The sequence below is a fragment of the Leucoraja erinacea genome, chromosome 14, assembly GCF_028641065.1.
Source record: "Leucoraja erinacea ecotype New England chromosome 14, Leri_hhj_1, whole genome shotgun sequence".
Classification (NCBI taxonomy): Eukaryota; Metazoa; Chordata; class Chondrichthyes; order Rajiformes; family Rajidae; genus Leucoraja; species Leucoraja erinaceus.
In genome coordinates this window covers 22,853,114-22,877,333 of record NC_073390.1, presented here as the reverse complement: position 1 = coordinate 22,877,333, position 24,220 = coordinate 22,853,114, and the positions used below count along the sequence as shown (strand labels likewise).

At 44.4% G+C, this 24,220-nt stretch overlaps 1 protein-coding gene across 3 annotated transcripts in view; it reads left to right on the top strand.

Moving 5' to 3' along the window:
• The first annotated feature begins 2,499 nt into the window (after positions 1-2,499).
• The window catches only part of skila (SKI-like proto-oncogene a), a 66,637-nt gene continuing 44,916 nt past the window's right edge, over positions 2,500-24,220 (top strand). For 2 of the 3 annotated variants that reach the window (XM_055645778.1, XM_055645777.1), the window contains exons 1-2: positions 2,502-3,160; positions 3,642-4,765. In XM_055645778.1, the coding sequence (XP_055501753.1) occupies positions 3,647-4,765 (1,119 nt within the window). In that variant the 5' untranslated portion in view covers positions 2,502-3,160; positions 3,642-3,646. Of the gene's footprint in view, positions 3,161-3,641; positions 4,766-24,220 lie in introns of all 3 variants that reach the window. The other variant, XM_055645779.1, reaches the window with a different exon arrangement.

The following is a 24,220-nucleotide window of genomic DNA, read 5'->3' as shown; positions in this document are numbered from 1 at the left end:
GGTCAGATGGTGATGATTCTGCGGAATACTTGGAGGGGGTAGTGCTTAATAGCCTGATGGTTATAGGGAAGAAGCTGTTCCTGAACCTGGGTGTATTAGTTTACAGGGGCCTATATCTTTTTCCCGATGATAGGAGTGAAATGAGTGTGTGGTGTGGGTCTCTATTGATGCTGGCTGCCTTATCGAGGCAGCGACTCCTGTAGATCCCTTTGAATGTGGTGTGGTCAGTACCCGTGATGGACTGGGCAGTGTTCATCATTTTTTGCAATCTTCTTCATTCCTGGGCGTTTGAGTTGCTGAACCAGGCCACATGCTCTCTACCGAACACATGTGGAAGTTCGAGAGTATTTGTTGACATATTGAATCTCCACAGTCTCCTAAGGAAGCAGAGGCATTGATGGCTTTCTTTCTGCTTGCCTCAATGTGCTGGGTCTAGGACATATCATCAGAGATAACTGCTGGCTCTGCAAATCATACATACATCTTGAAAAGGAATGAAAAAAAAAATGTTTAAAGAAAAATTCAGTTTGTGGTTATGGCATCACTTCAACATGAACAGAGCTGAGGATTTTCTTAAAGTGAGGAAAATGCTTGCAGACAGGACATTGCCCGACAACTATCAGAGATTGTTTATCTTTTGGAGAGGGTGTGTCCCAAAGGACATTTGTTCTTAGATGCTAATTACACTCTTGTAGATCTCCCAACAACTTGTCACGCATGTTCCTTCTGTTTACCCTAACTAATTATTTTTCCTTCCCTGTGCCAATCCAGCTAACAATTCCTTTGGTTAACCAGCATATAGTGACTCATCAATGTCATATAATTACTTGAGATACAAGGAACTACAAATGCTGGTTTATGCAAAGTGAAACAAATTTACACCCTTATACTCCTATTCTCTGAGTACTGATCTGAAGAAGGGTTTCAACCCGAAATGTCAACTATCCATGTTCTCCAGAGATGCTGCCTAATCTGCTGAGTAGTTTAGTTTAGTTTAGAGATACAGTGCGGAAACAGGCCCTTCGGCCCACCGAATCCATGCCGACCACTGATCCTCGCACACTAACACTATCCTGTACACACTACGGATAATTTTTACATTTTTACCAAGCCAATTAACTTACAAACCTGTATGTCTTTGAAGTGTGGGAGGAAGCTGGAGCACCCAATGAAAACCCACGCAGATCACGGGGAAAACATACAATCTCCATACAGACGGAATCAGGATCGAACCTCGGTCTCTGGAGCTGTAAGGCAGCAACTCTACTGCTGCACCACCTACTGCCCAATTATTCCAGCACTTTGCGTCTTTTTATTCGTAGAGCAGCATCTCTGGAGTTCCTTGTCTCTCCATGAAAATTCATGAGATGAATTAGGCCATTTGGCCCATCAAGTCTAATCAGCTGAAGAAAGACACAAAAAGCTGGAGTAACTCAGCGGAACAGGTAGCACCTCTGGAGGGAAGGAATGGGCGATGTTTGGGGTTGAGACCCTTCTTCAGTCTACTCAGCCATTCAATCATGGCTAATCTATCTTTCCCTCTCAACCACAATCTTCTGCCTTCTCCCCATAACCCTGACACCCGCAATAACATGTATTGACTGGTGCATCTGTATGGTTGGTGGAGTGCTGAGTTAAAAATGTGTCTGTTTCCTGCGCTGTGTGACAATGTCATTGAGACAGGACATAGTTGACTCTGAGGAAATGCCACAGTATGAGAGTCAGAGGCATTACGTGCATGAAATTAATATTAGTCACTGACAAAGGGGTTTTAAGAAGGGGAATCACCCTCTTTGTCTGGGAAATGTTCCCACTCTGACAGAAACCTTCTCCAGGAGGAGGGGGCTGTCCCTTTAAGCGGGTCAGGTGGCGGCGGCGGCGGTGCCCTGCGCGTGACGTAGGCGTTCCGTGCGTGGGCGGCACTGACGTCGACGCTGTCTGTGCGGCGGTGACGTCAGCGGGGTGTCAATGGCCGTGGTGGAGGAGAAGCTGCGGGGCGGCCGCTGAGGGAAGGACAGAGAGAGGGAGCGATAGAGACCCGCAGCGCGGTACAGCACAGCACCGTACAGGACAGCACAGAGGAGAGGCCCGCGCCCGCGCCCACGCCGCCGCTGAGGGGACTTGAGGGCTGACGGCTCCCACAGCGCTGTCAGACGGCCGGGCAGTCTCCCATCCCCCACTCCCTCAACTCATCCCCACCCCTCACCCTCCCTCACACCCTCAACCCCTCATACATCGCTCTCCCTCAACCCTCATCCCCACCCTCACCTCAACCCCACCCTCAACCCCCCCTCCCCCACCCTCACCCTCCCCCACACCTCATTCACCCTCACCCCCTCATTCCCATCCCCCTCAACCCCCCCCTCAACTCATCCCCACCCCTCACCCTCCCTCACACACCCTCAACCCCTCATCCCCACCCCATCCCCCTCAACCCCACCCTCAATTATCCCCACCCCTCACCCTCCCTCAACCCTCATCCTCACCCCTCACCCCCATCCCCCTCAACCCCACCCTCAACTTATCCCCACCCCTCACCCTCCCTCACACCCTCATCCTCACCCTCACCCCATCCCCCTCAACCCACCCTCAACTCACCTCCACCCATCTCTCCCCCCCATCTCCCACACCCTCGCCACCCATCTCTCCCCCTATCACCGCACCTATCCATCCCTTCCCTCATCCCATCTATCCCCTCGCCCAACAGCCCCACCCCCTCATCCCCACCTCTCCTCACCCCCACCTTCACTCTCTCCCCAACCCCACCCATCTCTCCCCCTCCTCCCCACTCCCACCCTCCCCTCACCCCACCACTCTCATCCCACCCTCACCCATCCACCAATTCCCTCTACATCCAGCCACCACCACTCATCAGCCCCCCCACCCGCACCTATCGCTCCCACCCCATCTATCTCCTCCTCACCTCTCTGCTCCTTTCATACCTCTAGCTATCTCTCATTCCACTTCTCCCCACCTCCCTATCCCCACCTAGCCAACCCTCACCAGCTCACCTCACCTCCACACTTCCAGCCATCCCTACCACCTCTCCCCTCCTCTCATTACCAAACTCCCCCACCCCTCCCCATCCCAGCATCAGTCAAAGGAGCCGCCTGCCAGCCTTCAGTCACCCACAGCTGGAGTGGATCGAAATGTCATAAAAGTAAGTCGTTGAAAGGAGGAAGATCATTTAAATTCAGCAGTGGGATTTCTTGGCATGCGATCGGGCACATCCCACGTGAAATAGTGAATTGAATCCAAATGCTTTCTGGTTTGAAGGTGTGTTTTCCCCTCCATCTGGCCCAGGATCAAAATCAGTGCTGAGAAATTTAATATAAGGACAGGTTGTTTCGCCACCTGCTGAGCGGATCGTGTTTGTGTGTGTATGTGTGGTCTTTGTACAAGTACCGTGCGATTGGATTAATGCAAGGAACATATTTCGACGTGGAGGCATTCAAATCTGATTCATCGGCCAAAATAACATCGCGACAATTGCTTGCATCCCCGCTAGTATTTGTCAACGATGTGTGACTACAGTTTGGTAACATGCACACACTAGACTGCTGCTGATTTTTTACAGGAACGAGCCACTTAATATTGTGTAGTGGAAGCTAAAAAGCACATTGTCTTGGCTGTTTCCACAGGAGCGATGGCAAGTGTACGAGGAGCATTGAGAATGATGGATGGAGTAACCTTGGGCGAAATCACGGTGAAAAAGGAACCTCTTTGTGATCCAGTGGGAGAGAGGAGCACCGCAGGAAAAGATTTGGATGGATGGATTACAAACGTTTCCAGAGCCCATGGGGTGAAGCAGGAATGTGGGCAAGCCCTGGGAGTGGAGGAGGCAGCGGCGCGTGCTGATGTGATCATGTCCAAAGCCTGCTTACTGTCAGGGGTACGTCCGCTGGATCTTAACCCAGGCCTGAAGCACACCTTGGCACAGTTCCATCTGAGCAGTCAGAGCTCCCTCGGAGGGCCAGCAGCATTTTCAGCGCGTTGTTCCCAAGAATGTACGTCCCCAGGAGTGCTTGTGCCCATGCGGTCGCCTCCTGCACTGGCTGGCCCGCTGCTTATACCCTCGGACAGCTCGACTGAACTCACACACACCTTACTGGAGAGAGAGACCATTTCATGCTTCATGGTCGGCGGAGAGAAAAGGTTATGTCTGCCCCAGGTCTTAAATTCAGTGCTTCGAGATTTCTCTCTGCAACAGATCAATGCTGTCTGTGATGAATTGTACATTTATTGTTCAAGGTGTACGGCAGAACAACTACAGATTCTCAAGGTGCTGGGTATCTTGCCTTTTAACGCTCCGTCATGCGGACTTATAACCCAGACTGATGCTCAAAGGTTGTGCAATGCTCTGGTTCACCCTGGTATCCTACCCCCTGATGCCAACAGACTCTCTGGCAAAGCATGCCTTTCCCAGTTACAGAATGGTGATTCCAGCTTTGAAGTGGAGCACTGGTGTCTTGGGAAATGCCAAGGTTTATACGTGCCACAGTTTTACAACCATCCCGATGCTGCCTGTATCCAGTGTCTGGACTGCCACATGATGTTTTCTCCGCAGAAGTTTGTGCTCCATTCTCACAGGTTGCCAGACAAGAGAACCTGCCACTGGGGCTTTGATTCGGCCAAATGGCGCTGCTATATGCAGTTGAGCCGTAGATATGCAGAGACCTCTGATGAAACATTTTTAAAACCGTACCTTGAAGAAATGAAAGAGCGTTTCAATTTCAGCAACCAGCGAAAAAGGCCCCTTCCAAAGGTAGGTTTGAAATTTTAATTTGGGTGATTTTGAAAAGATTTGTTTATGTAGACAGAAAGGAACTGCAGATGCTGCAATACTACTTGAAATACAAAGTACTGGAGCCAGGTGGCATAGTGGCGCAGATGGTAGAGCCACTGCCTCACGGTGCCAGAGACCTGGGTTCGATCCTGACCTCGGGTTCTGTCTGTGTGGAGTGTACATGTTATCCCTGTGATTGCGTGGGTTTCCTCCGGGTGCTTCGGTTTCCTCCCATATCGCAAAAGACATGCGGGTTTGTAGGTTAATTGGCCCTCTGTAAATTACCCTTAGTCTGTAGGGAGTGGATGAGAAAGTGCGATAACACAGCACTAGTGTGAACGGGTGATCAATAGTCGGCGTGGACTCGGTGGGCCGAACAGTGTGCATCTCTAAATTGAACTAAACTAACTCAGTGGGTCAGGCAGCTTCTGTGGGTGGAATTGTCAGGCGATGTTTCAGGTCGGGACCTTCCAGTCTGAAGAAGAGTTCCGACCCAAAACATCGCCTGTCCATTCTCTCCACAGATGCTGCCTGACCTGCTGAGTTACTCCAGCACATTGTATGTTATTTATGTGATGTCCTCAAACGCTGTCGTGTCTGAAATATTTCAGAATTATGATCACTGGTCTGATAATAAAAATGTGGCAACTGATTCAAGGTCAATAACATGCAATCAGCAATATGACAATGAGTTAAAAATGTGTTTATTGATGAGACCAATGGTTAAGCATTAATATGCTACACAGAATGATGGCCTGGGATTATTTATGTTCACTTGTACGAGCAAACAGGGTTTTGGTGTAACATTTCATTGCATGCTGCACACTCTACTGCAGTAGAGCATTAGCATAGATTTCTGTTGCTTTTGTTATGGATGGGTCCTGAACCACTGTGGCTAAGGGAGTATGTCTACTACTGCCTGTCTATCAGACACTGTGTATAAATAACTTGTATTTTCTAATCAATTTTTCCCGTTCAATAATCAATCTAAAGGTGTTTATGTAGCCATGCTATCATTTAAGTCCTTTTAAGGAGCTGCATTGTATCCCCATTTTCCAAATGTGATTAAACTTTATCTCCCCTTCCCATTTCTTGAGCCTCCTCCACTGTCGGAGTGAGACCACACGCAAATTGGAGGAACAGCACATATTTTGCTTGGACAGTTTACAACCCAGTGGTTTGAAATTGGTTTCTCAAATTTTAAGTAACCCCTGCATTCCCTCTCTCTCCGCTCCTTCCCCACCCTAGTTGTCCTGCTAATTCCACTGTTCGCATCCAAATATCCCATCTTTATTACCTCCTCCACTGCCAACAATGGTCCACTGTGGGGTCCACCTTTCCTTGGTCATCGTTACCGGCTATGATTTGTTCTGAACCTTTTCACATACCTCTTGTTTCCCACCCCCTGACTCAGTCTGAAGAAGGGTTTTGAACTAAAATGTCACCTATTCCTTTTCTCCAGAGATGCTGCCTGACCCGCTATTACTTCAGCGTTTTGTGTCTATCTAAAAGTACCTCCTTGCTTTCGGGTGATAGGAGACTGTGAAAGGCATTGTATTAAGGCAAGTCCACTCCATTATCAATGAAGGGATGTGCAGTTGGTAGAGCTGCTGCCTCACTGTGCCAGAGGGATACAGGTCCACCACCGATATTCCAACAACTGGTGATCCAACAACCCCCCCCCCCCCCCCCCCCCCACCCCCCCCCCCCCCCCCCCCCCCCCCCCCCCCCCCCCCCCCCCCCCCCCCCCCCCCCCCCCCCCCCGTAATTCCCCCCCCCCCCCCCCCCCCTGAAGTCCCCCCGTAATTCGGACAAAATGTCCCTACACTGAAGTCACCCAGAAAATGTGGTGCCTAGGCCGGGTGAGGCTGCCGATCTCGACCTCATTGGGACTTCCGCGCTGATTGACAGATCAACTTTGCCCCCTGTAGCCGGGACTGTGGTACATCGGTCCGGCCGGAGCCGGCAGATCCGTTCCCATAACTGACTTCCGTGATTGACTTTGCGAGCTGGTATCTCGGCCTCCCAAGGCCGTGACCTCTGTTGGACTGGCAATCCACAAAGGCTCTAGAACCAAGGGAGCTAAAAAAATCAGTGGTGGTCTTTTTATCTCTAAAAAGAGGGTATAGATTTAATGTAGGGAGTATAATATAGTATACACTTTGATTTGATTGGTTATCATGCAAAGCAAAGCTTTTCACTGTTCCATGGTACACGTGATAATAATATACTCAAACCTAATTTAGAGGATATTTAACAAATACTTTTTTCCACCCATCGGCCGGTTGAAATCTGGAACATTGCCTGAGAGGATGGTGGAGGCAGATACTCCCAAAACATTTTGGAAGTGTTTTGAACACCTAGTTATAGAGGCTATGGACCAAGTGGTGAAAATTGGGATGTATTAAAGGCTCTGTGGAAATGAAGTATTTTATTGAGTGAGGTAGTTGTGCATAGGTGTGATTGACTGAACATTCTACTATATTTGGCAAATAATACATCTTGAATCCAGTGGAATAATTTGCAACTACACAAATTTACACTAAGCTACTCTTCTTGGCGTGAATAAAGTTTAGAAACATCATTGGGCACACAGTTTGATTTTTCTAATGTATGAGTCATCCATCTCATGGTCCACAAAAGTCATGATTTCAGGTTGCAAAGTGATTTTATTTTTGTATGCATTTTATAGATATAAGTGTGTGTTTTTCTTGGATTCATCTTTTATTGTGTGGTTGTGGGAAACTATTGACATTTGCCAAATAAAGGACAACTCAATGAGGGGAATATGTTTTACTGTGCCAGGTATTCAACCAATCGAATTGATACCCTGAATATATATAATTACTGCGTTACAATAGTGTACATCTTGTATTCAAAATGGTCCTTGCTAGTATTTGTTTTTTTCTGTAGTAGGTCAGTTTGCACTCTGCTTTATCCAATTGCAGCAGTACATCATTTTATTTCTTATCCGGATGAAGACGTTTCTAACCATCTCAGTTTCAAATAGCCAACTACTTATTCTAAGGCTGTAATCTGTAATTATAGACTTTCCAGCTAGGGGAAATGGATTAGCAGGCTGTCTCCATGCTAAGTTCTCTTAAGGCCTTCGAACAGTGAGCACTATTTTTGATTATGAATACAGTACTTTGAGTGTATAGGCTTATTTCAATGTTTACTTTTACTTTAGAGATACAGTGCAGAAACAAGCTCTTCGGCCCACCGAGTCCGCACCGACCAGCGATCACCCCATACACATGCACTATCCTACCCACTAGGGGCAATTTTCAATTTACCGAAGCCAATTAATCTACAAACCTATATGTCTTTGGAGTGTGAGAGGAAACCGGAGGACCCAGAGAAAACCTACGCGGTCACAGGGAGAATGTACAAACTCTTCCAGACAGCACCCGTAGTCAGGATGGGACCCGGATCTCTGTGCATCACTGTGCCGCCCCTGTTTAATGTTGTTTCTCTTGAAGGAGAGTCTCCTCATCTTAGCAATCAATCTACTGAACTTTCATTGCAGTTCCTCAAAAGGTAGATCTTTTTTCTATTAAACAAATGGTACACAGTGCTTCTTCAGCTGCTGTTTATTCTTGAAGCATTGAAGTACAAGTGTTGCACAATACTTCATGATTAGCATTATTGCATGTCTACAACCTGACTACAAAACAAATTATTTGTGAGATAATAAAAGACAAAAAATCATAAAGATGTATTGTTGGTTTGTTTTTAGTAGCTTTTACAGTCATAGAATCATAAAGCACAGAAACTGGCCCTTCAGCCCAATGCTTTCATGCTGACCAAGATTCCCCATATAAACTAGCATTTGGCCCATGTCCCTCTAAAGCTTTCCGATCCAAACACCTGTCTAAGTGTTTTTGGAATGTTGTTATACAACCTGCCTCAACTACCTCCTTTGGCAGCCTCATTCCATGTACCCACCACTGATAGTACCGGTAGTAAAGAAAGCAAACTCAATGCTAGTATTTATTTCAAGAGGGCTTGTATACAAAACCAGGGATGTAATGCTGAGGCGCTATAAGGTGCTGGTAAGGCCGCATTTGGAATATTGGGAGCAATTCTGGGCACCGTCTCTGAGGAAGAATGTGCTGGGTCTGGAGAGGGTCCAGCGGAGGTTTACAAGAAAGATCCCAAATAGTAGGTTAACCTATGATGAGCGTTTGTGGGCACTGGAGTGGATTTGGAGAGGATGTTTCCATTAGTGGGAGAGTCTAGGACAAGAGGTCATAGCCTCAGAATTAAAGGACATTCGTTTAGAAAGGAAATTAGGAATTTATTTTGCCAGAGCGTCGTGAATCAGTGGAATTCTTTGCCACAGAAGGCTGTGGAGGTCATCAGTAGATATTTCTAAGGCAGAGATAGATAGATTTTTGATTAGTACAGGTGTCAGAGATTATAGGGAGATTGGGATTAGGAGGGAGAGATAGATCAGCCATGAATGAATGGCGGAGTAGACTTGATGGGCTGAATGGCCTAATTCTAGTCCTATCACTTATGACCTTATGACCCTGTGAGTGGAAAGGTTTCAATGCGGGTTCCTATTAAATGTTTCCCATCTTACCCCTCGCCTTATGTTAGAAACTGTAATTTTATGAGAATTGAACTTAACAGTTGTAATTTTCTTTAAAGTTATTAAGATGTGAACAAACGTATTCAGATTTCTAAGTATTTGGTGATGAAATGTGAACATGTTCATACTTTAGGACATTTCAAAATTGTTACTGGTCTGTGGGGTAGGACTGTTTAGCAGTGGGCTATTATTAAGGGGCTGTCCCACTGCGGCGACCAAATACGCAAGTTCAGACGAGTTTGCCCTCGACTCGTACTCGCAGCATGGTCGACACGAGGTCCTAGGAGGTCTTTGTAACTCTCCTTCATGCTCGAGAGTAGTCCCCGCGCACTCGAGGCCTCAGCTAGGTTGCGGCGTATTTTTCAACATGTTGAAAAATGCCCGTGAGTAAAAAAAGGTCGCCATGGAAAAAATCAATGCTTTTTTTACTTGTAGGTTTAGTCGAAGTAGGTCGTAGTGGGTCGGCATGTTATTCGTAGGTAATTGAGGGTAGTCAAAGGTAGTCGTAGATAGTCTTCAATATAGTCGAAGGGAGGTCGAAGGAGATCGAAGGAGGTCGTCTTCACTCTCCACTATTTGGTGTCCAATTTTCCCGAAGCTAGTCGAAGCTAGTCTTCAACAAAGTCGAAGGAGGTCTTCTACAGTGTTGAAGGAGGTCTTCAACATGACATTTTTTCAAACTCTCCTAAACTCCTCAAAACTCGCCAATTAGGTCGCCGCAGTGGGACAGCCCCTTTAGTATGTGATGACTAACATAAAGCTCTGAACTGTGATAATGCTCCTAGCATAATACATGTTACGCTGCTTTCAGCTGTATCCCTCTGGAATCGTCTCACTGTGATGCACTGAATCATTCAGGTTTTTTTCCAGACAGAAGCTTGGCGGCTTTTAATTATATTGGTTTTTGCCTATATTTACAACAGGGAAGTAAAACATAGTAACTTCTCACTTAGCGGACATATCCATTTAATAGGACCACGAGCTGAAACTTTTTCACTCAGAGGGTGGTAGGTACAAGAGTTAGGAGTGTTTTATTGTCATATTTCCCAGACAGAACAATGAACACACGCACACGCAGTGCCCCAAGCCTGTGTAATTCAGAGCCAGTTTGGAGGCTGTAGTGTTTAATAGGCAGATGGCTGTAGGGAATGAGCTGCCAGCAGAGGTAGTTGAGGCAGGTAGTATAACAATATTTCAAAGACACATGGACAGGTGTGTGGTTAGGAAAGGTTTAAAGTCTATAGAAGGGTTTCGGCCCGCGACGTCACCTATTCTTTACCTGCAAAGATGTTGCGTGACCCGCTGAGTTACTCCAGCATTTCATGTCTATCTTCGGACATATCTATTAACTGTACTCATGTTGCTGCATAGGCTTTCTATTTTGAAGTCTGTTTTGATTAATAATGGACCTATTGAGGTTTGGTATTCTGCAAAAACAGTTATGTGATTTATTGTTGCATTGCTGAGACAAAGCTAGAAACAGTACATCGTGTGTGGTTTTGATTTTTCTAGGCTTGCAAAAGTTTCCTCATTATTCTGATGCTAATCCCACAGTAGAGTGGCCAAAATTAGAGGGCATAAGATTAGAGTACCAGGTGCACAACCTTTTATCCGAAAGCCTTGGGACCAGACACTTCTCGGATTTCGGAATTTTTCGGATTTCCGAATGGAAGATTTTTAGCGTAGATTAGGTAGGTAGCGGGCGGCTTGACAAGTCTGGAGCGGCTGCCTCCTCCCGGGAGACCGGGGGAATCATTGCTTAAATGTTAGTCAGTTAGTTTGGAGGGATTTTATGTGGTGGTGGGGGGGGGGGGTGTTCACACAACATCGCGGAGCTGGGGGCTGTGGGTGTCCGGCCGTGGGTGGCGCTGAATTTGGAGCGCCGCGCAGCCAGGGGTAGAGTTGCCGGGGTCGGAGCTACAACCGGCGCCGCCCGCAGCCCCAGCTCCGCGATGTTGGGAGTCAGCGGCCACAGCGTTCCGGAGCTTACTGCATGGCGACCCGGTAAGGCATTGCCCGCTCCCCGCCTCTCCGACCAGGTAGGGGACTCCCCCTTCACCCCCCCCCCCCTTCATATAAAAGCCCTCCAAACTAACTGACTAACATTTAAGCAATGATTTACAGATGTTTAAGTGTCTCCCCGGTCTCCGGGGAGGAGGCAGCCGCTACAATAGTACAGACCTGGGTTGACTGTGGGTCGTTTCGGGTCAAATTTGGCGCCAAACACGAGCTTTGGTGTGCAGATGACATCTTGGAAAAAATGTCCGGTTTTCGGAGCTTTTCGTTTTCCGGAACTCCGGATAAAAGGTTGTACACCTGTACTTGTGTTGTTACCATGACAATGGCAGCACAAGTAAGTGGATCCGAGGAAGAATATTTTTGCATCCAGAGAGTGATTGGAATTTAAAATGTTTTGCCAGGGGTGTCTGTGGAGGCAGAGATTCTCATAGCATTTCATAGCATTAGTTTAGAGATACAGCATGTAAACAAACCCTTTGGTTCACCGAGTCCACTCTGATCATCGATCTCCCATTCACACTAGTTCCATGTTAATCCAAAAGAGTTTGACTGCTCGCAAGCCAATTGTGTTTTTGGGTAAATCAAATGCCTTTTTTAAAACGGGTGTGAATGGAATCATCAGATGTACCACAAGTTAGAGGTACAGAATGGAAACAGACCCTTTGGCCCACTGAATCCACGCTGATCATCGATCACCCGTTCACACTAATTCTATGTTATCCCCTTTCTCATCCACTCCCTACACATTCGGGACAATTTACAGAGGGCTAATTGACCTACAAGCTGGCGCTGTGAGGCAGCAGGTCTCCCAGCTGCACCACTGTGCTGCCCCTTAAGAAGTGGCTAGGCAATCACTTGAATAGGCAAGGCATAGTTAGCTAAGGACCAACTGTTGGTAAATAGAATCAGTAGAGGTATGTGATGGGTGGCAGGGACGTGAATCTGTGCATGGTGACACTATGGTTGGCGTCTCAGTAACGATATTAAGACTTACAGCCTTTGTCCAGACATCTGCCAATGAAACCCCCCTCATCCCCTATCCTGTATCCACCTATCCTTTGCCAGGCTTTGCCCCACCCCCACCTTTTTCCCGGCTTTCTCCCCCCCTACTACAATCAGTCTGAAGAAGGGGCCCGACCCGAAAATTCACCTTGAATTTGAAGCTCGTTACATATTGCCATACATACCTACAATTCACACTGCCTCGGCAAGGCCACCAGCATAATCAAGAAAGGTAAGAGGTACAGAAGTTTGAAAACACATGCCTCCAGATTCAGTGACAGTTTCTTCACAGCTTTTATCAGCCAACTGAAGTGTCCTCACCAACTAGAGAGAGCAGTCCTGACCTCCCATATGCCCGAACGGAAACCAAACTATGTTTAATCGGACTTTACTCTACTTTATCTTGCACTAACGGTATACCCTTTATCCTGTATCTGTACACTGCGGATGGCTTGGTTGTAATTGGGTATAGTCTTTTCCTTGACTGGATAGCAGACAGCAAAATAAAGCTTTTCTTAATAAACCCTACATCAGTACAGGTGACAGTAATAAACTAAACTAAAATAAAATAAAATACCTGATCAACAATGAAAGTGGTGGACAGAGAGTGAAATATTCCTGTAAGAGTATGTGTCGAATTGAAAGTTGCAAATGTGGTAAAAATAACTGAAGGAAATAGTAAGCAGTCAAAATGTTAAATAAAGGTGATAATGTTGGTGACACATTTAAGAAACAGTTAGACAGGTAGACACAAAATGCTGGAGTAACTCAGCGGGTGAGACAGCATCTATGGAGAGAAGGAATTGGTGACGTTTCAGGTCGAGACCCTTCTTGGATACTTCTTGGGTTCAGGTATAGGACAGGTTTGGAGGGATATGGACCAAATGCGGGCAGGTGGGACTAGTGTAGCTGGCCGGTGTGGGCATGTAAGGCCAAAGGCCTTTTTCTATACCGTATCACTCTTTGACTCTATGACATGCAGCTGTGGATGCTGGGACCTTTAGTCACACGATATGGATTATGTGCAAGATAAACACAAAGTGCTGGAGTAACTCAGCGGGTCAGGCAATATCTTTGGAGGACATGAATAGGCAATGTTTTGCGCCTGGACCCTATTTTGGACATTGTAGTAGGGGGGAGAAAGCTGTGAAAGAGATGTGGGTAGAGCTACGCCTGGACAGTGATAGGTCGATACAGGTGAGGAGGGCTTGATTTACGGATGGGTTGGCAAAGGTTAGCGATGAAAAGGAGACAAAATGGTGATAGATAAAGAGGGAAGAGGAGTGATATGCTGGAAATAGGCAGCAATTACAGATAAAGAACAGGGTCCTAACCCGAAACATCACTATCCATGTGTAGGAAAGAACTGCTGGTTTAAATCGAAGGTAGACACAAAACGAAGAAGGGTCTCGACCCGAAACGTCACCCATTCCTTCTCTCCAGAGATGCTGCCTGTCCTGCTGAGTTACTCCATCTTTTTATGACTACGTCACTATCCATCCATGTTCTCCATAGATACTGTCTGTCTCCTTGACTTGCTCCAGCACTTTGTGTCTTTTTAGGTATACCAGCATCTGCAGTTCCTTGTGTCGCCACTTAACTTTTCAGGTCATGAGCTTTTATTGGACCACGAATCAACAAAATTGATTGAGTGGCATCAGAATATTAATGGGGAGCTTCTGTGGTCCCTTCTTTTGAAACTGAAGAGACTGTAATGTTTTTTAAACTGCTGTAAAGGTGTAAAAATGTTCTTGTGGTTGACAGTGCAAAAAAAGAACAGGAAGCCCAAGTGTCAGTAAGTAATCTCTGTGGGCCTGATGTGTAACCAGTGGTTATGTCTGTGACAACCACAATTTTTTTTTTGTGTGGAAATAAGCGAGAAGAAATGACTCAACAGTGTCCTATACCACCTACCTGAAAGCCGCTCTCTCCATCCCGCCTCAGAGATTTTAGCTTTGCTGACATCATTGGTATTTCCAGCTCTCAAACGAGCATAGTCAAGAGCGCTTTATTGTCATGTGTCCCAGGTAGAACAATGAAATACTTACTTGCTGCAGCACAACAGAATATGTGTTAGCACTTGCTCTACCCCTGGATGTGTCCTGTGTGATTGATAAAAGATTGTCAGTTGTGTGAGTGATGAGCACTTCAGTAATATATATGATAGCATAATTTAAGCTTTTCTCATAACAGCTCAGAAGAGGTGGCACAGTGGCGCAGCAGTACAGTCGCTGCCTAACAACGTCAGAGATTCGACCTCGATCCTGACTAATGGGTGCTGTCTGTAAGGAGTTTCTATGTTTTCCCTGTGACTATGTGGATTTTCTCCGGGTGCTCCAGTTTCCTCTCACACTCCAATGACATACGGGTTTGTAGATTAATTGGCTTCTGTAAATTGTCTCTAGTGTGTAGGAAAGTGTTAGTGTATGGGGTGGTCGCTGGTCGGCACGAACTCAGTGGGTCGAAGGGCCTGTTTCCATGCTGTACCTCCAAAGTCTAAAGGGCCTGTCCCCCTTGTCCGTCATTTGCGCGCCATTTACGCGGCTTCCAAAAATGCGGTCCTCGCGTTGTGATGCATGGGTAGCGTGTGGGACGGGCGCATGGAGAGGCACCCGCGCCACCTGCGTGACGTATCGCGTACGCATGCTGACGCATTGGCGTCGCACGCTGGCGTCCCGACGTCTCACATGTATCGCGTGGTAACACATGGTTACGTCACCGTGCGTAACCGTGTGTCGCCGCGTGCCACAGGGTATTCTAATGACGTCACGCGCAACAGACGGCATGATGACGCGTGATTTGCACATGCGTCGACCTATTTTACATATGACACGTAAATGAGGCGCAAAGGACGGCCAAGTGAGACAGGCCCTTAAAGCTTTCATTTTAATTAAAAATTCTTTCACCCCAATAAAATTCAAATTGATTCATTTTATTTTAAGATATAATGATATAATTGATCCCGTTTCTTATGTATTATTCATAATGCTGCATTGGTTCTCTTGAAATTGTCCCATTTGGGTAACAGGCATGATTTAAGATTGGTGCAGACACAATGAGAAAAATGCTTACATACAGTGCCCTCCATAATGTTTGGGACAAAGACCCATCATTTATTTATTTGCCTCTGTACTCCGCAATTTAAGATTTGTAAAAGAAAAAATCACACGTGGTTAAAGTGCACATTGTCAAATTTTAATAAAGGCCATTTTTATACATTTTAGTTTCACCATGTAGAAATTACAGCTATGTTTCTTCCATAGTCCCCCCCCCCCCCCCCCCCATTTCAGGGCACCATAATGTTTGGGACCCATGGCTTCACAGGTGTTTGCAACTGCTCAGGTGTGTTTAAATGCCTCCTTAATGCAGGTATAAGAGAGCTCTCAGCACCTAGTCTTTCCTCCAGTCTTTCCATCACCTTTGGAAACTTTTATTGCTGTTTATCAGCATGAGGAACAAAGTTGTGCCAATGAAAGTCAAAGAAGCCATAATGAGACTGAGAAACAAGAATAAAACTGTTAGAGACATCAGCCAAACCTTAGGCTTACCAAAATCAACTGTTTGGAACATCATTAAGAAGAAAGAGAGCACTGGTGAGCTTACTAATCGCAAAATAACTGGCAGGCCAAGGAAGACCTCCACAGCTGATGACAGAAAAATTCTCTCTATAATAAAAAAAAACCCATACACCTGTCCGACAGCTCAGAAACATTCTTCAGTAGTCAGGTGTGGGTTTTTCAATGACCATTGTCCGCAGAAGACTTCATGACCAGAAATACAGAGGCTACACTGCAAGATGCAATCCACTAGTTAGCCGCAAAAATAGGATGGCCAGGTTACAGTTTGCCAATAAGTACTTAAAGGGCCCATTCTTTGGAAAGTGAACAAAAATGTCACACATGTGACCGAATGTCATCACAAAGTGATACATTAAAAAATTATTGTAAGAGATGAATCTTACTATTTTCCTACCCACAGAACTATGTTTATGATGGGTACAAAGGAATTTTTCTAAGCTAAAAAATTGTCAATTCTTGAGTCGCCAAGTCAATCACCCAATCTGAATCTAATTGAGCTTGCCTTTTATATGCTGAAGAAAAAACTGAAGGGGATTAGCCCCCAAAACAAACATAAGCTAAAGGTGGCTGCAATACAGACCTGGCAGAGCATCACCAGAGAAGACACCCAGCAACCTGTGATGTCCATGAATCTCAGACCTCAAGCAGTCATTGCATGCAAAGGATATGCAACAAAATACTAAACGTGACTACTTTCTTTTACATTACATTGCTCGAGACATTATGGAGGGCACTGTAATGGCATCTTGTCACACGAACTGCAGCTTCTTACTGGTGACTGATTTACCATCCTCTTCCTTTGATCAGTCTTCTGAGGGAGGATATTTCAATTTCAAGAAGGAAATCAGAGAAATTAAAATACTTTCCTGAGGAGAACGCTAATTATATCCTGGGGGAAGCTGTTCCAAATTTATAGCAGTTTGAACCCCTGTTGTTATCTCTTATCACACTAAGTGTGAAGAATGTGACTGGCAAATTCAGCACATTTCACTGGTATGATTTGCTTCACTTTTGCAATTTGTCGTGCAGTGGTGGAACAGAGCAGATCACGTGCTGGTAAAATTGTACGGCGGCTCTGATGCCTTAAGCCAGACTTCATTTGCAAATCTACATGTGTATACAGAAGATCACACTGTTTATATTTACAAGAAAGGGCAGCTTGAAATATTTTTTAGCCTGGCTCCATTTAGCACAGCTTGGCTTGGGAACAGCTCTGCCCAAGATCGCAAGAAATTAGAGAATTACAGATTTAGCCCAATCCATCACACAGACTAGACTTCCCACCATTAACTCCATCTACACTACACTCTCCCTTGGAAAAGTAGTGAACATAATCAAAGACTTGTCCCACACCGGTCATTTCTCCTTCCTGCTCCCATTGGCAGAAGGTACAGAATCTTGATAGAGTGCACCATCAGACACACAAACTGCTTCTTCCCCTCTGTTATCAGGCTGTTCACCTCTACCGCATTGCGGACATTGGACTTTGTCTATGGAACTGTTGCACTTCAATGCTGAGAACTATATTCTGCACTCTAAACTTTCCGTTTTGCTCTTTTTATCGTTCTACGGTTAGACGATTATATTTCTGTATGATATATCTGATCTGTTTGTATGGCATGCAAAAAAAATGCTTTTCACTGTAACTTTACTCGTGACAATAATAAACTTAAATCTATACATTTGTGTATATATATCTATAGATATCTATATCTATACATATCTATACATTTGTAGTTTTTTAATTCTTTATGTGTCCCTCAAAGGGCGGCACACTGGCGCAGCTGGTAGAGTTGCTGACTCACAGCGCCAGAGATCTAGGTTCGATCCTGACATCGAGTACTGTTTGGTGTTGCATGTTCTACCTATGGCCGCATGGGTTTCCTCTTGTTTCCTCCCACAACCCAAAGATGTGCGAGTTGGTAGGTTATTTGGCGTATGTAAAATTGTGTAAGTGAGTGGATGCGAAAGTGGGTAACAATGTGAATGAGTTATCAGTGTTCGGCATGGACTCAGTAGGCCAAAGGACAGGTTTCCATGCTGCATCTCTAAACCCTTGTGCTATACTCACTCTATTTGGATGAGAAAGCATTACTATTGGAAACCACAGGAATGCAAGTGCATCATAGGGTAGATCTTCCTTGCTGTCTCTCAAATTTTTTTTGTGATGACTAGATTCTTAATAGGTGGGAACTGGGGGGGCATAACATTGTACCATACCAAATTACGGAATAGTGTGTTGATGTTGTGTATTGTGGTAATCATCTCAACCTGAACTCCTTATCGACTCTTCTAATATCTTTACACTTAGATATTACAAAGTAGAGCAAACTTGCTTAATTATGTAATCGTAAAAGAATGCAAATTTGGTACGAACTTCTTAAAATGCTTTAAAGAATTACCCAGTACTTGATCAGTCACATAGCGTTGAGTTGCAAAACTATGACTCTAATGTCAGGGAATGTTTTCCACACAGGATAGAACAAATGGTACATTCGTGTCTTAATACTGGAAAGATCAAATAAAAATTTCAAAACCGATACTTGTATATTTTTTTCTGGTAAGGAATTAAGTCATGATAAAAGGTTGCGATTTAGATCCGCCTGATGAGAAAGCATGACTTCTAGTACCAACAAGAAGTGGCAAAACTGGTTTAGTGGGTTCCATGACCTAACCCGCCTCCAAATTCCTGTGATTTGTCTTCACATTATCACTTATGCGGGAGGTTGTACATCGAGAAATGTCGCAGATGAGAAAGTTAAAGCTTTTCTTTAAAAAAAAACCCTTTAAACAAACTCCTCTCTGCATATAGTTATCTGTATTAATTTGGGAAATATTAAGAAATAATACCTTTGCCTTTAGTTTCACTTTCAAGTTTGTTAATGGTACAAAACTAGGTGGGAGGAGGATGTGAAGAGGCTTCAAGCTAACTGAGTTGTTGAGAACATGGCAGTTAGAATATAAGGTGGAAAAATGTGATATCACCCACTTTGGTGCAGGAGAAGAACCAGAACTTTAAAACAGTGAGAGAGGTAAATATGCAGAAGCACCATCCTTTAAGAAGGTTTAGAGCAGTGGTTCCCAACGTTGGGCATACGCCCCACGGGGGCAATTTGATTTTTAAGGGGGGCAATTGAGCGCCCTTAAAACAAGAGATTATTCTAATATAGAAATGTTCTCTCTCTCTTTATTACCTGTGAATACTCTTTTATTATCATATTTATCATTATTATTATTTTAATACCACCTAATGTTTTTTTCTTCTTTTTTACAATTTTTTAGTAATTTCTTGCTCAGAACTTTAACTGTCTTTTGTTTATTTCATTTTTCTTTTTCATGGATGCTATGTTCTTTTGAAGCTTGGTTAAACCAAGGTATTGGCGTTTTAAGCTTCTTCAGCTGAAACGGAGTTCACTTTTTAAATGTTAAGAATTATATATCACCACATGGGGGGGGGGGCATCAGGATTTTAGAGGTGATTAGGTGGGGCATGGCCAAAAAAAGGTTGGGAACCACTGGTTTAGAGGGATAGGGGCCAAATGCGGGCAGGTTGGACGAGTGTAGATGGGGCATCTTGGTCGGTCCTGGGCAAGTTGGGCCAGTTTCTGTGCTGTACTACTCTATGCCTCTAAGAAAGTAAGAGTTGAGAGTGTTTGTTTGTCATATGCATTGGATATGAACCGGTATAATTAAATTCTTACTTTCTGCAGTTCTACTGGCACATTAGACTCAACGCCAATAATAATAACTACAGGCCCACGGCCGAACTTCCGGTAATTGGTGGTTCAGCATCTTCTTTTAGCCACACAAAATTATGAGAACGCACTTGAAATTTCCTCCCTATGAAAGACCCCCTGAAAATATGGTGCCTAGGCCAGGTGAGGTGCCTCATAGGGACTTCCGCGCCAATCAGCAGGTCGAATTTGTCCTCTGTGGCGGGGGCTCTGAAACTTCGGCCTTGCCGGAGTCAGCCGATCTGTTCCCATAATCGGCTTCCGAGGCCTAATTTGGGGGCCCGCTCTCATCTCGGCTCCTCGGCGCCCAAGGCAGACAGGTCCGCTACTGTTGGACTCCACTAGGAGGCCATCACCTCTGTTGGTTCGGCAAAACGGATAATCCAGACAGGCTCTGAAACCAAACGTGCCAGAAAATCGGTGGTGGACATGTTTTACAATGTTATTAGTCATTCTAAGTAAATTCAACCGTGATAATGCAAAAATCAAAGTACGTAGAGCAACCATAATAATACAAAGACAGTAGTGGTTGAGGTGGGGTAGTGGTTCAGGAACTTGATGGTTGATTGGAAGAAATTATTCTTGCACCTGAAGGCAAGACTTCTCAGATTCCTGTACTATAATCCTAATCGCAAGTCAAGTCCAGTCGAGTTTATTGTCATGTGTACAAGTAGGGTGAGGTGCAGATACAATGAAAATGTTGCTTGCAGCAGCATTACGAAGACACATAGGCTCAGACCCAACAATTCTACAAGACCGTGAAAAGCAAAAAGAAGACTGCAAAAGACAAGACATTCGTGCAAAACACAGTTAGAACATGGTAATGCCAGACGGGATCAAAAGTATTCCATTGTTGAGGTTGGGTTAGGGTTGTGCAGGTTGTTTCTTGAACCTGATGATTTGGCAAGTAGCTGTTCCTGAAGCTGGTGGTGTGGAACTTCAGGCCTATGTACCTCCTGCCCGACAGTAGCAGCGAGAAGAGGGCATAGCCCGGATGATGGAGATCTTTGATAACGGATGCCACTTTGTTAACAGATGAGGCAGCGCCTCATGTAGATGTCACGGAGGTGGAAGAACAACTACCAGATTCAGAGGAACTGTGAACCTTTTCACTGAAATGTTCTTGCATTAAAAAGCAAGGTAACATTAAGAATAAGTATTAGGTGGATACGAATTGTCAAAGAGATTAAATAGTATTATGCCGGACTTGCCTTATGTACACAACAGTCCTAAGAACACTCCAAAGCTGGACATGCTTCCATCTGTGCCACTAAATTCACTATCACCTTAATGGTCTTTCAAGTATGTGCTTTCATCTAGACGTTTGAGATATTATGCTCCCAAACCACCCAAATCTACATTTAAAAAAATTCCTGTCCTCATTCAAAGCACTGACTCATGTTCAATTTCCGCAGGCATCCTGTGCCATCTGGTGACAAAACCAAGTTGCCAGCCAACAATTTAACTTTGCTGATCCGTACAGTTCAGCCTCGTATTGTTCTCACAATGTGAAAAACAAAGTGCTGCATTAACTCAGCCGGTCAGGTAGCATCTAAGGAGGGAATGGAAAAATTACGTTTTGGGTCGGGACCATTCATCAAACTGATTTGTAGTGGGGGGGGGGGGGGGGGGGGGCAATGCTGGAAAAGAAAGATATGGGTGAGTAAAGTGATAGGTGGACACAGGTGAGGGAGGTTTCATTGGTAGACAGGTGAGATAAGTAAAAAGGGTAGAAGTGAAAAAGGGACAATGCAGTGTCAGATTAGGAGAGGAGGAGTGAAATGTGAAGGAAGAGGGAGGAAGAGAGGTGAAGGAGAGAGGGGTGGCAGACTGGGCGAATTGGTACGCATGATGGTTTGGGGGTGGGGAATAGGAAACTATAACGAGTCTGAAGAGGCATTCCCAGTCTCGTAAATGTCATCTCTATTCCCTCCACAGATGCTGCCTGATCTACTTAGTTCCTTCAGCGTTTTGCTCAAGATTCCAGCAGCTGCAGTTCCTTGTATCTCCTTTTCACAATGTATCTGTACTTTCCACCAAAGATTGCTAGACGCTAATCATCGAGTGGGAGGAACTCAGCCGAGATAGGCTGAAGAGCCTGCTTCCTCGCTGTCTATAAAATTTGCAGAATCAGTATATACTAGGGATCAAAACTGGAATCAATCTGGTTATTTGGCTCAGCGCTGTACAATGTCTGCTGAGCACTTGGAGCCACTGAGCTCTTGGTCCTTGGAAAGTATTGGTTTCTTTAAAGTATTGTAGAAACCTCTTTTATCCTAATGTGTTCAAGTTAATAGAAATTGTATTTAGTTGCTACGGGTGCATTTTAAGAAGATAGACACAAAAAACTGGAGGTCAGGAAGCATCTTTGCAGAAAAGGTACATAATATTTGTTATTTAGCATACCTTTCATTCATTTGTTAGATGTATCTTTTCAAATCTCTTGTTTCCTCCCCTGACTCTCAGTCTGAAGAAAGTTTCAACCCGAAGCGTCACCGACTCCTTTTCTCCAGAGATGCTGCCTGACCCACTGAGTTACTCCAGCTTTGTGTGTCTATCTTCGGTGTAAACCAACATCTGCAGTTCCTTCCTACACATCTTATGCATTTTAAGAAATCCTGCTTTTGAAATGAATTTGCAGTCAGTTTGGTTACAAGAATACATTTTATGGAGGCTCTTTAATGTTTCGATGGAGCTGGTGAAGTTGGAGTTTGAAAATTCCCAAGAATGTGACCTTGGCCCCTGCTAAAGGCATGGTTTCAAGTTGCAATGTGCGGGGTGGGATTTGGAATTGAGGGTTGGTTATTTTGCTGGGCTTGAGGACAGTGTCAAAAAATGCCACATATCAGGCACGAGTAGCATTCTGGACGAAGGCTTTTTTTATTCAAGAGAAACCATTTTAACTCTTTCTCTTCACATGTTTTTAAGTCCTTGGTGTTGACATAAATAGGTTTAACTATAAATTGCTGCTTTATTTTCAGAGGGAAATATATATTTTCCTTTTTTTGCCATCATTGAATGTGTATCGCATTTTAATTAAGCAAAAAGTAAGCAAAAAGCAAAGGCACTGAGATTTTGAGGAAATTAATTTCTGTTTTTGAGTTAGGGACTAATGATCAGTTGTTCATTTCCTTTCGGTAAACTATATTTATGAATCGCAAAAATCATCTATTCTTGTAAAACATCTGATCAATTTTTCCATTGCATATGTCACCACAGTGCTTTCCAGTGAATGCCTCGCTAGCTAAACGGTAGTTGTCTGAAAGTCAGGTTTTTTCCGATTGAAACAAAATTTATCATTCTTTGTGGAAAAAAAATTGTGAGAAGGTGCGTAGTGGCAGTATATGTAATTTCTATGGCAAATTTTGTTTGGGGAGACATTAAAATGTCAGTGCCCGTGTAAAAACATTCTGTGAAGAGCATTAATTTGACATACAAAATAAATAATATGTAGAAACAAGGAACTGCAGATGCTGGTTTATATCAAAGAAAGACACAAAATGCTGGAGTAACTCAGCAGTTCAGGCAGCATCTCTGGAGAATTGACATTTCGGGTCGGGACATTTTGGTGACATCTCGGGTCGCGTCCCTTCTTCAGACACATTGTCGATGATGCCATCTATTACTTATGTTTCTTATAGACAATAAACATCCCGGGAATCAACCTTGTAAACCTATGCTGCACTCCCTCAATAGCAAGAATGCCCTTTCTCAAATGAGGGGACCAAAACTCCACACAATACTCCAGGTGTGGTGACTGTACATGCAATAGAGGAACTGCAATGAAAGTTCGTCAGAGCACCAGCATGATGTTGTTGTGTCTAGATGTAAATTACTGTCTAATGGACTGGCTTGTTACACAAGTGTCTGATGCGGTTTGGCGATGTAATGCAAATCAGTTTTTAACGCCAAAGACAATGAATGGATTGTTATCACTGCTTCATTTTCACCCATTATCTTTCTTATTACGAGACATACGATTACAGGATCTGTATTTGTCACAGGGTTAAAATATCTACAAGGGTGAATATCAACATTGAGTACCAAAATGACTATAAATTCAGCAGGTCAATTAGATTTAGCATTGGTATCTGTAGAATTACAGTCACTATTCATACATTCCTATATTTAAGTATGATTGTACTTGTAAATAATAAGATTTTTACTGAAATCTTTACTGAACAGACTACAAATCTTTACAGATTTTTACTGTATCTAAAAAAAAAAATGTCACTGTACATAGGTAAATGTGACAATAAAGTAGCAGTGGATTTAACTGAATCAATAATTTTAAGGAGATAGTCAATAGGTGCAGGAGGAGGCCATTCGGCCCTTCGAGCCAGCACCGCCATTCACTGTGATCATGGCTGATCATCCACAATCAGTACCTCTTTCCTGCCTTCTCCCCATTTCCCTTGACTCTGATATCTTTATCAAACTCCCTCTTGAAAGCCTCCAGAGAATTGTCCTGCACTGTCTTCTGAGGCAGGAAATTCCACAGATT